The sequence below is a fragment of the Suricata suricatta genome, chromosome 9, assembly GCF_006229205.1.
Source record: "Suricata suricatta isolate VVHF042 chromosome 9, meerkat_22Aug2017_6uvM2_HiC, whole genome shotgun sequence".
Taxonomy (NCBI): Eukaryota; Metazoa; Chordata; class Mammalia; order Carnivora; family Herpestidae; genus Suricata; species Suricata suricatta.
Window position 1 is genome coordinate 93,833,203 of NC_043708.1, and position 15,653 is coordinate 93,848,855.

Here is a 15,653-nt window from a genome sequence, read left to right on the forward strand (position 1 = left end):
TATCATCTCCAATACCTAAAATGAATGTCTTTCTTTTCCTTTCTCTTAAAACTCCTACTTATCATTGAGGCTCTCAGGTGCTACATTCTCCACAAAGCTTTTCCTGAACATTACCTTCCTTCCTTTAAGGGTAGATGCCTCTCTTCAGTATTCTCATTTTACCTTGTTCTTTTCTATGTATTGTACTTCTCAATACATAGAATTAAGTATTTGTATATGTCTGTCTTCTGCACTAATCTTCATAGCTCAGAGCCTAGTTGGTAAATAGCAAACAAGTAGTAGATGCTTATTTAATGGTTGGATAAATAGAGAGGAAGGAAGGGAGGGAGAGAAGGGGATAAAGAGGAAGAGGGATCATGTAATGTTTTAATATCGAAGTAGAGAAACCAACTTGTCAGCCCCAGGCCTCTGACCTTCAGAAAAATTGTCACTTCAGTTCAACTCTACATAATAACCCCTAGTGGTGCAACTGACAGGAGGAAAGACCGAGAAAGAAAAGAAAAGAAAAACACAGACACAAACATTGTGGTACACAGATAATGGAGACCACCCCACCAAAAGATGTCCATATCCTAATCTTCAGAATCTGTGACTATGTCACCTAACATGACAGGAAGGATTCCATATATATGCCTAAATTAAGGTCTTGAGGTGGGAGATTATTCAGGATTAAGCAAAGGATACTAGTGTAATCACAAGGATCCTTATAAAAGAGAGGGAAGCAGGAGAGTCAGAGTCTGAGAAAGAGATAGGATTATGGAAGCAGAAGTTGGAGTGATGCAGTTGCTGGCTGGAGGCCACAAGCCAAGGAATGTAGGCAACCTATAAACCGAAAAATGAAAGAGTCTTCCCTATAGGCTCCAGAAGAAACACAGATGATACCTTGATTTTAGCCCAGTGAAACACATTTTGAAATCTGACTTCCAAACTGTAAAATAATAAGTTTGTGTTGTTTTGGGGCGCCTGGGTGGCTTAGTTGATTGGGTGTCCAACTTCAGCTCAGGTCAAGATCTCATGGTTTGTGAGTTTGAGCCGTGCTTTGGGCTCTGTGCTGTCAGCTCGGAACCTGGAACCTGCTTTGGATTCTGTGTCTCCCTCAATCCCTGACCCTCTCCCACTCACACTCACTCTCTTTCTCTCTCAAAAATAAAAAACCTTTTAAAAATAGATAAATAAATAAAAAACAAATTTGTGTTGTTTTAAGCCACTAAGTTTATGGTAGTTTATTATGGCAACAATAAAAAAATATATAAAAGTCTATATCTTGATATATAATAATATCTACAACTGCCTCAAAATATGAATTCAAATTGTCATTCAGAATGTATCAGAATGTATCAGAATTTTTGATAATTATATAAAAATATTCACACATAGAGGCGCCTGGGTGGCTCAGTCAGGTAAGCATCTGACTTTTGATTTCTGCTCAGGTCATGATCTCATGGTTGCGAGATGGAGCCTCAGGTTGGGCTCAGTGCTGATTGTGCAGAGCCTGCTTGGGACTCTCTCGCTGCCCCTCCCCCGTCCCTCCTCCTGCTTGTTCTCTCTCTCTCTCTCAAAATAAATAAATAAACATTAAAAAAATATTCACACACAGAGTGATGTGTAAACATATAAAATGATTTCTTGGATATAAATGAAAATATATAAGATAATTTGGTAATCTTTTAAAGATGAAGATGAATAATCACAGAAGCTCTAGTTTCTAAAAACACATTTCTAAGGGAGAAACACATTTCTAGGAAGGACTTATGTTAAATATAAGTGCTTTTAAAAGGGACTGTAATATGAAACCCAAAAGATGTGATATATTTCATTTCTATAACATTTAAATGCAAAATCAAATAAAAATAAAGGCCTTATTTGTTATATAATCTGACTTTTTAAATATGGAGGCCCTGCCTATCTAATTTGCTTGTTTAAATTCTCTTCCTCCAACAACACATACACATAAGCACATATGTCAAAATACCTAGAAAATGTAGTTATACTAAGGTCTACCTAAATTTATTATAAGTCTCATCGCCAGAGTTCAAACAACTTACTTTCCTTTGTCCTTCAGCCATTCTGGGTTCTTTTCTTCTTCTTTTAAATCAGAAAACTCAGGAATATCAGTATTCAATGCTCTCCGTGCTTCCGCTTGTTTGTGTAACCACTGAAATCACAGAAGTCTAATGAAGGACACAAAAATCTTATTTTTATTAACAGCTACTTTGACATTTCCCAGTCTATATATAAAATGGAAGTATTATTTGCTATGGACTGAATATTTGTGTCTCCAAAAATTCCTATGCTGAAGCCCTAATCCCCAATGTGATGGTATTTGGAAGTAGGGCTTTTGGGAGGTAATCAAGTTTAGATGAGGTCACGAGAATGGGGCCCCAAGGATGGGATTAGTGTGGTTATAAGAAGAGGAAGAGACCAATGGAGGGGGGCACTTGTGGGGATGAGCACTGGGTGTTATATGGAAACCAACTTGACAATAAACTATAGAAGAAAAATAAGTATATAAAAAGGGAGAGGAAAAGGCCAGAACACAGCTCTCCTCCCACCACTCCCTGTACCCGATCTTGGACTTTCCAACCTCTGGAACTTTGAGAAATCAGTGTCTATTGTTTAAGACACCCAGTCTAGGGTATTTTGTTAGAGGAGCCTGAGTAGACGAATACACTATTTGATAATGGTGTTATTTTTAAACTTTCAGTTTTTATAATTTTTTGTTTAATATTACCAGTTGGTTATGACCAAATGTACAAAACTTTCTAGTCCAAATTTTATACAAATTTCTGGACATTCATGGGATTATTATTTTACTTTTCTGATTTATAACATATTTGTTTTTCTATATTGAAAAATACATAAATGACTTTTAAATAATTATAGTTTTATAATTCTAAAAATAACTTTAGAGAGTACATTTTAAAATAATAGTTAATATTTATAAATTGTCATTATGTTTTATTGATCTTCAATCACTTCCACAACTTTTAAATTGTGAGAAGCAGCACTTAGCACCTCGTAGTAAAAAATAATGCAGTTCCTAAGGTCTATATACCTTAAGATATAACACTGAAAATCCCAGGGCCCAGTATTTATAAATGAATGAGAGATATTTTAGAATGTCACATTAGAAATACCTGTTAATAATGGCTATTATATTAACAATAAATGTCCAAATTTATTATCAAGACACAAGTTTACATATCTAATATAGAAAATGATGCAGGGGGCACCTGGTGGCTCAGTCAGTTAAGCTTCAGACTTTGGGTCAGGTCATGATTTTGCGGTCTGTGAACTCAAGCCCTGTGTCAGGCTCTGTGCTGACCGCTCAGAGCCTGGAGCCTGCTTCAGATTCTGTGTCCCCTCTCTCTCTCTGCCCCTCCCCTGTTTGCACTCAGTCTCTCAAAAATAAACAGATGTTTAAAAAAATTGAAAATAAAAGAAAGAGATGTATTTGACAAAATAGATGGCAAGTGTTTATCTCCTAGAATAAACATCAATACTGCATACTAAGTCAGTGTTTTCTCATTAGTGTTCGGGAGACAAAAAAATTCTGCAAAATATCTTTCTCATAAGGAAATATTAAAATATATTCAAAAAGCAATATCTTTAGTCTAATGAATACTTAAGAAATTCAGAACCAATATTAGTTTTAAAAGATGAAATAAAAAATACTATCATTGTGATCACTGTAACTAATAGCAAGTATACTTACCTCCTCTTCATCTGCTACTTGTGATTCCCGGAGAGCAGTTGGAAATACTCGAGGAGTAAAGTTGATTTTAATATTGCCAACAGACCGAGGAGCAGGAATACTATTTTCCTTTAACTTCTCCGAAAATATATTTTCTGACAGTCTTCCTTCAAAAGCATTATCAGCAAGTGAGTTCTCTTTCTCTCATTTTCTAGTTAACAATCAAACTGAATTTTAAACTAATTACACAGCAAAGCTACCTGTCAAATCCTATACGAATAAACCAAAGATAACTTTTGCCAGAAGGAATATAAAATCCATCATCGCAAGTGTGGCAGCAAGTTATCTGTTCTTTAATCAATGACCCCAGCTACTTTTCTGGGGTTCTCTTTGTTAAAACACGCAGTGTTTAATTTACATTCACTCTAGGGAAGGACAGGCACTGTAGGCAACTCTACAACCACTTTCCATTTTAGAAAGCCATCACTAGCAACACTACTTCTATTTTCCTTAAGCTCCTATGGCTGGATCTTCTATAAGCTTCCTTGGGATGGCATCAAAGTTTTTCAGCCATCAGCTATAGCTAATGAGAACAGGCAAAAAGTAATAATGAAAGGCTATATGTTTTTATTAAGATAGATGTAATAATGGTTAAGCCAATATAAAAATTAATCTCTGGGCTAGAATGCAAACTATATGAATAAAAGGAAGGAAAGAGTGGTTTAAAAACTGCAAAAGTACCAAAAGCATGATACAGAGATTTAAAAGGCAAATATCAAAAGTTTTAAGAAAAGGTACAAATATGACAGTAATATCTTTGTTATAAATGAATACATACAAATAAGAAAAAAAACTTCTAAATTTAAAAATTGGAAAATGGACTAAATTTACATTTCCAAGAGAGGGAACTGGGGAACAAGGAGGAAAAAATAAGGACTCAAACAAGAAACAACATCAACAAAAATCTGAGTGCAAGTTTCCTATAGGTTCCTGTGGCTGAGAAATCTTTCTTCTAGTATCCTATCCACTCTCCCCTCTTCCTTTTAGAGACAGAATTTGAGTTTTAGGTGAGGTCATGACTGTGTCAGGCTAGTAGATATAATTCAGCCTTTCATACGATTAGGTGTGATTGGGGCACTTGGGTGGCTTAGTTGGTTAAGCCTCTGACTCTTGATTTTGGCTCAGGTCATGATCTAATGGTTCGGTTCGAGAATTTAAGCCCCGAGCCAGTCTCCATGGTGACAGTGTGAGGCCTACTTGGGTTTCTCTCTCTCCCTCTGTCTCTGTCCTCCCTTGCTCACATGGGAGCTCTCTCTCTCTCAAAATAATAAACTTAAGACCGCTTAAACTTAGAAATATTAAATCTCTAAAAAGATTCGACTTAAACTTAAAAAAAGGTTAGGTGTAACTATGCCAAATCTGAGACAACAAAATCTGAAGAGAAGTGATGTATATAACTTATGGATCATCAGCAAGCAGGTAAATCTGCTTGCTGTGGACTTCTCTTCCCGTTTCCCCACTGGCTAAAAAGCAATGCCCACTGCAGCATCCAGAAATGGAAGACAAATGATGTGATGACAGAGGTGGCCCCAGCAGCCTAAATGGCTGCATAGAACAAGGTCATCTATCAGGCCTACGTGGATCACTGTTACATAACAAGTATTAGATTACGGAGAACTATATTTCTGTCTTATTTGATCTGTAATTTGGATTTCCTTATTACAAAAATTAGCTTTAACTGTCTAATACAATGTCCCAAGAAATTTATATCCAAGTAAATTGTTGCTTACTTATAAAGGCAAAAGACATTCCTAGATATGTAAGAACTAAGTAAATTACTTAGCTGTCTTTCCTAAATACAGTAAAATTCTGGTTTGCGAGCCTAATTTGTTCCAGAAACATGCTTATAATACAAAACACTTATGTATCAAAGCACATTTCCCCATAAGGAATTATAAAAACTCAGATTCATTCCACAACCTCAAAATACTCATATAAAAATGATTATAATACTGTAATATAATACAAAATAAATAAAATACAAAATATAAAGAAAAATAAACAAATTAACCTGCACTTGCTTTTGAAAACCTTCATGGCTGGCTGGAGGGAGATAAGAGACAGGAGGGTTATTGTGTGAGATGACTTTCACTACCATTAACGGAAATTACTGCTGTCTATTGGCTCAATGTAAACTTTTTCTGCGCAGGGGCCATTGTATACACTCATATGGATGTTGACTACTGTACAGTATTAATAAACTCTTGTCATCTACTGTGTTTAATGTAACTGGCAATAATGCATCAGAGGAAAGGGTCTATATCTGCAGTCAGCCTGACCTAGAATGAAGCAAAGCATTCCTAAGCTTACTCTTGTATGGAAGACAAAAGACTCTCCATAGATGATCTGAAGGGACAAGAAATACACTAGTGCCAGTTGTGGGCACCTTCCAACTTTCTGAAACGTCTGATTTCTGCCAAACACCACAGCCTGAGATGGAACATCCGAGCATGGTAGATGATCACCCACAATCCCCTAGAGAGAGAGAACCATTGGCTCAGTTGTGATCATGTGACATTCAGCGTCCTGTACTACTCATACTGCAGGACAGCGCTCATTTATCAAGTTAACATGTATTAGAAATGTTTGCTTGTCTTGCGGAACACTCACAGAACAAGTTACTCACAATGGAAGGTTTTACTGTAATATATTCAAAGAAATGATCCAGAACATATAGAAATGAAATTAAGAACCCAACCATAGGGAACTTAATGGTAAAAATGAAAAGAATAAATTTTTAAATAGAGGAGAACACAATAAAAATGTTATGAATACGGGGCGCCTAGGTGTCTCAGTCGGTTAACATCTGACTTCAGCTCAGGTCATGATCTTGCAATCTGTGAGTTCAAGCCCTGCATTTTGCTCTGTGCTGACAGCTCAGAGCCTGAAGCTTGCTTTCGTCTCTGGGTCTCCCTCTCTCTCTCTGCCCCTCCATCATTCATGCTTGCTCTCTCTCCCACTCTCTCTCTCTCTCTCAAAAAATAAATGAGCATTAAAAAATTTTTAATGTTATGAATAAGATTAAATGTTAGCACAACAGAAGGAAAGCAGAATAAAGTTAAAATGAAGTATATAATTTCAGATTTTTATACTAATGATTACTAGAATATAGAACATGAGGGGAATAAGCACTATTTTTCATAATGAGAAGTTTAAAAATATTTTCTTACTAATTTTGCTAAAATAAACATTTTAAAATGCTAATGAAAAACATTAAAGTGGCCACTAGTGAATGTAAACTGGTACAGCTGTTATGGAAAACAGTGTGGAGGTTCCTCAAAAAATTTACAATAGAACTTCCCTATAAGCCAGAAATAGCACTGCTGGGGATCTACCCAAGGGATACAGAAGTGCTGATGCATAGGGGCACATGTACCCCAATGTTCATAGCGGCACTTTCAACAATAGCCAAAACATGGAAAGAGCCTAAATGTCCATCAACTGATGAATGGATCAAGAAGATGTGGTTTATATATACAATGGAGTACTACATGGCAATGAGAAACAATGAAATCTGGCCATTCGTGGCAATATGGATGGAACTCAACGATGCCATGCTAAGTGAAATAAGTCAGGCAGAGAAGGACAGATACCACTTGTTTTTACTCATAAGTATAACAGGAGAATCTTAACAGAGGACCACAGGGAGGGGAAGGGGGGAAAAATAGTTAGGGAGAGGGAGGGAGGCAAATCATGAGAGACTCTTGAATACTGAAAACAAACTGAGGGCTGAAATGGGAGAGGGAAAAGGGAAGGAGGGTGATGGGCATGGAGGAGAGCACTTGTGGGAAAGAGCACTGAGTGTTATATGGAAAACAACTTGATAATAAACTATAAAAAATATTTTTTAGAAATAATAAATAAATAAAGTGACCACTAGTTACTTTTGTTTTTTCTGAGAGAGAGAGCGCTCCATGTGCGGAAGCAGAGGGGAGAGGCAGAGACAGAAAGAAAATCTCAAGCAGGATCCACACTCAGCACAAATGCAGAACACATCCCTACGACCCTGGGATTATGACCTGAGCCAAAATCCAAGAGTCATATGCTCATCCGACTGAGCCACCCAGGCGCTGAAACCACCAGTTACATTAAAAATAGGGTATCCATCCTAAAATAATAGGATATCTAGCTTCCAAAATCTTACTGTAAAACAAGACAAATAATAAAATAAAAAATAAAAAGAAATTAACTTTCTATTTCTAGAAGCATAAGTTAAAGTTTTTATAACATTTTATAATTTCCAGATAAAATGCTATAAACACATAAAATGCTAGATAAAAACATAACAAATAAACAAAGGTTCAAATACACAGTTCAGTTCAATAAGCAAAGAAAAAGTCTTATCAGTGATTTATAGCTGGGGTAATTCAAAAGCTGACAAAAAGCTATTTGGATCCCCTATAGAAAGGAACAAAGCAAGGATGTCCACTCTCATCATTGCTATTTAACATTGTATGGGAACTTTTAACTTCAGCGATCAGACAACAAGAAATAAAAGGCATCCAAACTGGTAAGGAAGAAGTCAAACTTTCAGTATTTGTAGATGACATGATACCCTATGAAGAAAACCTGAAAGACTCCACCAAAAAATTGCCACATGAATTCAGCAAAGACACAGAATATAAAATCAATGTGCAGAAATCTGTTGCATTTCTATATACCAATAATGAAGCGGTAGAAAAATCAATCCCATTTGCAACTGCACCAAAAAAAAAAAAAAGATACCTAGTTATATAAATTTAACTAAGAGGTAAGAGATCTGTACTCTGAAAACTATAGACACTTATGAAAGAAACATAAAAACACTCCATGCTCATGCATTGAAGACCAAACATTGTTAAAATGTCCATACTACCCAAAGCAACCACACATTTAATGCAATCCCTATCAAAATACAAACAGCATGTTTTTCCACAGAGCTAGAACTAACAATCCTAAAATTTGTAGGGAACCACAAAAGACCCTGAATAATGATAGCAACCCTGAAAAAAGAAAAACAAAACTGAAGGCATCACAGTTCCAGATTTGAAGCTATAATACAAAGCTGTAGTCATCAAGACATTATGGTACCAGCATAAAAAGACACACAGATCAACTAAAGAGAATTGAAAACCCAGAAATGGACCCACAACTATATGGTTAATTTATCTTTAACAAAGCAGGAAAGAATATCCAAAGGAAAAAATATAGTCTCTTCAACAAATGGTATTGCAAAACTGGATGGCGACATGCAGAAGAATGAAACTAGACCACTTTCTTACAACATACACAAAAATAAATTCAGAATGGATGAAAAAGACCTAAATGTGAGACAGAAAACTGTCAAAATTTTAGAGGAGAAAGCAAACAAAAACCTCTTTGACCTTGGCTGCCACAACTTCTTGCTCAACACACTTCCAGAGGCAAAGGAAACAAAAGTAAAAATGAACTGTTAGGACCTCATCAAGATACAAACCTTCTGCACAGCAAAGGAAACAATCAGCAAAACTAAATGGCAACTGATGGAATGGGAGACGATATTTGCAAATGCCATATCAGATAAAGGGTTAGTATCCAAAACCTATAAAGAGCTTATCAAACTCAACACCAAAAAACAAATAACCCAGTGAAGAAATGGGTAAGAGACATGAATAGACACTTTTCCAAAGCCAAGACATCCAGATGTCTAACAGATACATGAAAAGATGCTCAACAGCACTCATCATCAGGGAAATACAAATCAAAGCCACAATGAGATATCACTTCACACCTGTCAGAATGGCTAAAATTAACAACTTAGGCAACAACAGATGTTGGTGAGAATGCAGAGAAAGAGGAATCCTTTTACACTGCTGATGGGAATGCAAACTGGTACAACTACTCTAGAAAACAGTAGAGAGGTTCCTCAAGCAACTAAAAATAGAACTACACCATGATCCAGCAATTGCACTATTAGGTATTTACCTAAAGGATATAGAAATACAGATATGAAGGGGGGAAATGCACCCCACTGTTGATAGCAGCATTGTCAACAATAGCCAAACTATGGAGAGAGCCTAAATGTCCAACAATTAATGAAGGGAGAAAGAAGATGTGGAATATATAATACAATGGAATATTATTCACCATCAAAAGGAATGAAATCTTGCCATTTACAATGACATAGGTGATAAGTGAAATAAGACAATCAAAGAGAGACAAATACCATATGATTTCACTCATACGTGGACTTTAAGAAACAAAACAGATGAAATATGGGAAGGGGGGAAGAGGAGAGAAGGAAAGAAACCACAAAAGACTCTTAATGATAGAGAACAAATTAAAGGCTACTGAAGGGAGGTGGGTGGAAGATGAGCTGGATGGGTGATGGGTATTAAGGAGGGCACTTGTTGTGATGAGCACTGGGTGTTGTATATAAGTGATGAGTCAGGTGCCTGGTTGGCTCAGTCGATTAAGCGTCCAAATTGTGATTTTGGCTCAGGTCATGGTTCATGAGTCTGAGTCCTACATCAGGCTCTGTGCTGACAGAGTGAAGCCTGCTTGGGATTGTATCTCTCTCTCTCTCTCTCTCTGTACCTCCCCTGCTTCCTCTCTAGCTCTCTCTCAAAATAAATTGAAAAATAAATTTAAAAAAATAAGCGATGAATCACTGAATTCTTTTCCTGAGGCCAATATTGCACTGTATGTTAACTAAAATTTTTAAAAAACTGTTTTGAAATATATCTATATGCAAAATACATATGTAAAGGCTAAAAGCTGGAAATTTAATGCTGATATAGTTACAACAATGGGAAGCTGGAAATATAACTAGAAGCTTAGAAGGGCTATACTCTTATTGAAAAGTATACTTAAAAAATCTCTATCCACCGGTCCAGGAAAGCGAAGCCTATTCTTCCTGGAGCTTTGGACAGGAGGAAAAAAAATGTCCCTTGTGAGAAATCAAAACTCCAGGTATTCCTCTGAGCAACTCTTACTCCCACAAACCAGAACACATGAGATTTTTTTTTATATGCACCCATTAAACAAAAAATCCTTGCTGAAGATGAAAACAGAAATCACATGAGGAAACAATCATGAAGGAAAGTAGGAATCAATCCAGTGTGAAGGACAGTTAGCAGACACGACAAACAGGAGGAATGGCTTCCTAAGAATTTGAAAAATAGAATAATCTGAAAGAGACTGAAATAATAATTTTATTAGTTTTTAAATTTTTTAATGTTTTATTTGTTTTTGACAGAGAGAGATGGCTTGAGCAGGGGAGGGTCAGAGAGAGAGGGAGACACAGAATCTGAAGCAGGCTCCAGGCTCTGAGCTGTCAGCACTGAGCCTGATGTGGGGCTCGAACCCACGAGCCACGAGATCATGACCTGAGCTGAAGCCAAACGCTCAACGACTGAGCCACCCAGGCACCCCTGCAATAATAATTTTAAACATGTTTATTTAAAGAGCAAAAACAGGCTAAATCCATAATGAAAAACTAAGAAACTAATGACAAAAGAACAAACAAGAAACAAAAATGACAAGAGAACAAGGACAAAAAAAAGAACTTCCAAAATGAAAAATATTGTCACTGAAATTAAAAACCTTTAGGACAAGTTTAGCAGCACATTAAGCATAGTTGAAGAAAATTTGCAAACTTGAAGAAATCTGAGGGTAACATACAGAATGCAATTAAGAAATAAGGAAAACAGAGGAAGATGATATTTGAAGACAATAGCTTAGGACTTCCCAGAACTGACTGAAGATATATGTTCTTTAATAAAAGTAAATTCCAAGTTCTGACATGAAACAAATATAAAACTGCACTGAGACTAATAAAATCAAAGTATACCAAAGTGAAGAATTTTAAAGCAACCAGAAACAAAATATGGATTACCTTAGATCAAGAACAGACTTCTGAGCAACAGTAGAGGGCAAAAGGCAATAGAAAAATATCTTCAAATTACTGATGGAAAATAACTATCAATGTGGAATTCTACAACCAGCCAAACCATCCTTCAACAAGTAAAAATATAAAGATAATCAGGGTGCCTGGATGGCAAAATAGGTTAAGCATCTGACTCGTGATCTCAGCTCAGGTCCTGAGTTTGAGCCCCACAACGGGTTCTGCACCTTGGGATTGTTTCTCCTCTTCTCTGCCCCTCCCCTGCTTGTGCTCATATTCACTCACTCTCTCTCTCAAATAAACTTTAAAATTAAAAAAATATAGAGACAATAATTAAACTTACACCCATAAATCTTCATTAAAGAACTACTAAAGAATTTACTTTTTTATAAAGTTCTTTTCTTAATGTTTCATTTATTTTTGAGAGCAAGCCCAAGAGGGGGAAGGGCAGAGAGAGGGGAAGAGAAGATCTGAAGTGGGCTCTGTGCTGACAGCAGGGGGCCCAATGTGAGTTGGAACTCAGCAACTGTGAGATCATGATCTGAGCCAAAGTCGGACACTCAACTGGCTGAGCCACCTAGGTACCCCCAAGGATTTACTTTTACTGAGTTTTCTTTTAATATTTACAAGTATGGTAGAAATTAAACTTAAAATTTTGTTTATTATGCATGTTAAAATATAATAATTGGAATTATATCTGTCTGCCAAAATAGACACAAAAAATTAATATTACTCAAAGAATGAAAACAGAATACATACCTTTCAAACTAGTAGAAAGTAAAGAAAGTTATTAAGAACACTTCTAAAATTCAAGGCAGAAAAACAGAAAAAAAGAATGAAAAAGAAAGTCTGGTAAATATAAGTCACAATGTAAAACAGTAGAAGAAAATCCTAAGATATAAGGATACATTTTATTTATAATAATAAATCTAAGTGGCCCAAAGTTTAGTAAAACAAAACCCCAGGATAAACACAAATACGGTGCCTGGGTGCCTGGGTGCCTCAGTTGGTTAAACATCTATCTTCAGCTCAGGTCATGATCAAGCCCTGTGTCGGACTCCGCACTGGCAGCTCAGAGCCTGGAGCTTGCTTTGGATTCTGTGTCTCCCTCTCTCTCTACCCCTCCCCTACTCTCCTGCTCATTCTCTCTCTCTCTGTCTCAAAAATAAACATTAAAATATTCTTTAAAACACCACAAATACATATCATAAACTATAATTTATAAACATAGTGATCCAAGAAACTTTACATATGAGGACTATAGTCATTTCCATTCTATACATTTGGAAACTAAAACACAAACCAAAAACAAAACAAAACAACACAAAGAAAAACTCCCTAGTAATTCAAGGGCCAAAGGAAAAAATAATAATAAGTTACAAAATATTTGCAACTAAACAACAACAAAAACACAAGATTCCAAGACTTGGTGACTGTATTAACATAGTATTTAAGGGGAAAAAATTTAACTTAACATGTGTGTATTAAAATATTCTAAAATTGATGAAAACAAAATGGGCAAAGAACAGAGAAAACTAAAGAAACTAAAAGCAGCAAAATAAAAATAAACACAGGCGTTAATGGAATAGAAAACAAAGAAACAATAAAAAGGATCAAAAAACCAAAAATTGCTTTTTTGAATGGACTAATAAAGTTTAAAAATGCTACAACAGTAGATCAAGGAAAAACAAAATGGTATTAGGAATAAATGTTATAGAGATAGAGATAAGCAAATAAGAGAAACTTTATGCTAACAAACTTCAAAAGATGATAAAAACAATTTCCTAGCAAAGAAATTTCCAAAACTGACTTAAAAAAATAGAAAATCTGAATAAACAACAATTATTATAGAAACTAAATGTACTTCTACGCCTAGACATATTAGGAGTGGTTTTACTAAAACTTTGAGCACCAGATATTTCACAGCAAAGCCAAATTGCTTTGAAGAATAGAAAAAGAAAAAAGGTACAATCCTCAGCATACCTGAGCAATAAATACTTTAAGACTTTGCATGTTGAAAAGTCTTTATTCTTGCCTCACACTTGATTAATAAGCTGGGTGTAGAATTTCGTAATGAAAACTGGTTTCAGTTAGACTCTTGAAGGCACTGATCCATGTTTCAGGATTCCAGTGCTGAGGTTGATGACAGATGTCCACGTTCCCAGTGTTTTGTGCATAATCTGTTCCTCTTCTCTGGAAGCTTGCAGGATCTTTGTCTAAAGTGTGCTAAAGTCTCTGTTAATGTGCTCAGAAAGTGTCTTGACATGAATATTATAAAATCTACCCTGATGGACCTGATGGACTCTTTCAACATGGAAATTCATTAAAGTTTTCAGAATTTTTATGACATTAAAAAACTTACTTCCTCTATCTCTTTTATGACATTAAAAAACTTACTTCCTCTATCTCTTCCTCTCTCTTCCTTATACTCCTATGATTTGAATTCTAACCATTCAATTACATTTAAATTTTTTATCACATTTAAAATTTCTAAACTATTTTATTCTCTTAGTATTCTTCACTATATCCTCTTGTTCTTGTTTAATGATTAAAATATGTTTTGGGGATGCCTGGGAGGCTCAGTCAATTAAGCATCCCATTCTTGATTTCAGCTCAGGTCATGATCTCATGGTTCATGTGTTCAAGCCCCATGTCAGGCTTTGTGCTGACAGTGCAGAGCCTGCCTAGGATTCCCTCTCTCCCTCTCTCTGTTCCTCCTCACTCTCTCTCAAAATAAATAAACTTTACAAAATATATGTTTTCATCTCCTTTAAGACATTAAAGTTTTCTCCCATTCCCTGCATTACCTGGTTGTTCCAACTTGCATATCTCTGTGTCTTGGCTGTCTCCATCAGTTAGAGATAAATATAAAAATTCTGACTGGAAGTTCTGTATACATGAATCTGAAATCTGTTGGCTAGTAAGCTTTAGCAGGGTGAACTAGCTGGGCCATTACCAATGACAGGATTTTTTCATCCTACCCTCATTAGCTTCCCTATAGAGGAATTCTCCAATCTGCAACCCAGGTACTCTGGGCTCATGCATGCATATGTACATGTGCATGGCGATCCCTTAAATCAGTATTAAGATTTTCACAATCCAGACTTTCACTCAATCTCTGTATTCTCAATGCAGAAGAATCTCACTAAGTCTACAACTATATGCAGATAGGAAACTCCCAATCTTCTGTCATGATGGGGAAGAGATCTGGTAGTAAAACTCTATTTATATACTTTCAGCCAATCCTTTTTTTTCAGACTTACATTTGCCCCTACCTTTCCACGTTGAAAAGAACAAATTCACCTGGACTCAAGTCTACCTCTCCCTCTACAATGCTTTTAGTAGCTTAGCAAGCAAGTCAAAACTATGTCAACAAAACAGGCTGATACCAGTAATTGAGCTCTGACAAGATAAGGAAGCCCCATAGTTAATTAAGTAGATGTTCAATGATTCCCCTTTCCCAGTCTCCTATGAATACACACATTTTCCTCCAGTGGAGGCTTCACAGCCCTAGGCGCAACTGAGGAATAACAAGAACTTGAGGAAATCATGTGTACTTTGATGCTTTGAGACTAAAAGTATTCCCAGTATACTGTATTTAATTTTACTAAGAAATAATCTATGTACAATAAACTGTACTCATTTTAAAGTATATTAATTCAATTAGTTGACAGATGTATGAGAATTGTTGAATGTATGAGAATTTGTTTATTCACTCATCTGTTGATAAACATCATTTCCAGTTATTTGCCATTGTGAATAAAGTTGCCATACACATTCGAATACAAGTCTTTAGGTATATACCTCTCTCATGTAAATACTGAAGACAAGAATGACTGAATTATATGATGGGAATATATTTAACTTTGAAAGCAATCTACACATTTAATGCAATCCCCATCAAAACTGCACCAACATTCTTCTCAAAGCTAGAACAAACTATCTTCAAATTCGTATGGAACCACAAAAGACCCCGAATAGCCAAAGTTATATTGAAGAAGAAAACCAAAACAGGAGGCATCACAATCCCAGACT

General features: G+C 35.9%; 1 protein-coding gene across 2 annotated transcripts in view; it reads right to left on the reverse strand.

Moving 5' to 3' along the window:
* The window catches only part of DNAAF4 (dynein axonemal assembly factor 4), a 65,234-nt gene that overhangs the window by 19,865 nt on the left and 29,716 nt on the right, over positions 1 to 15,653 (reverse strand). For both annotated transcript variants that reach the window (XM_029951660.1, XM_029951661.1), the window contains exons 5-6: positions 3,716 to 3,861; positions 2,046 to 2,155 (exon numbers count right to left, since the gene is read on the reverse strand). In XM_029951660.1, the coding sequence (XP_029807520.1) occupies positions 2,046 to 2,155; positions 3,716 to 3,861 (256 nt within the window). The remainder of the gene's footprint in view (positions 1 to 2,045; positions 2,156 to 3,715; positions 3,862 to 15,653) is intronic.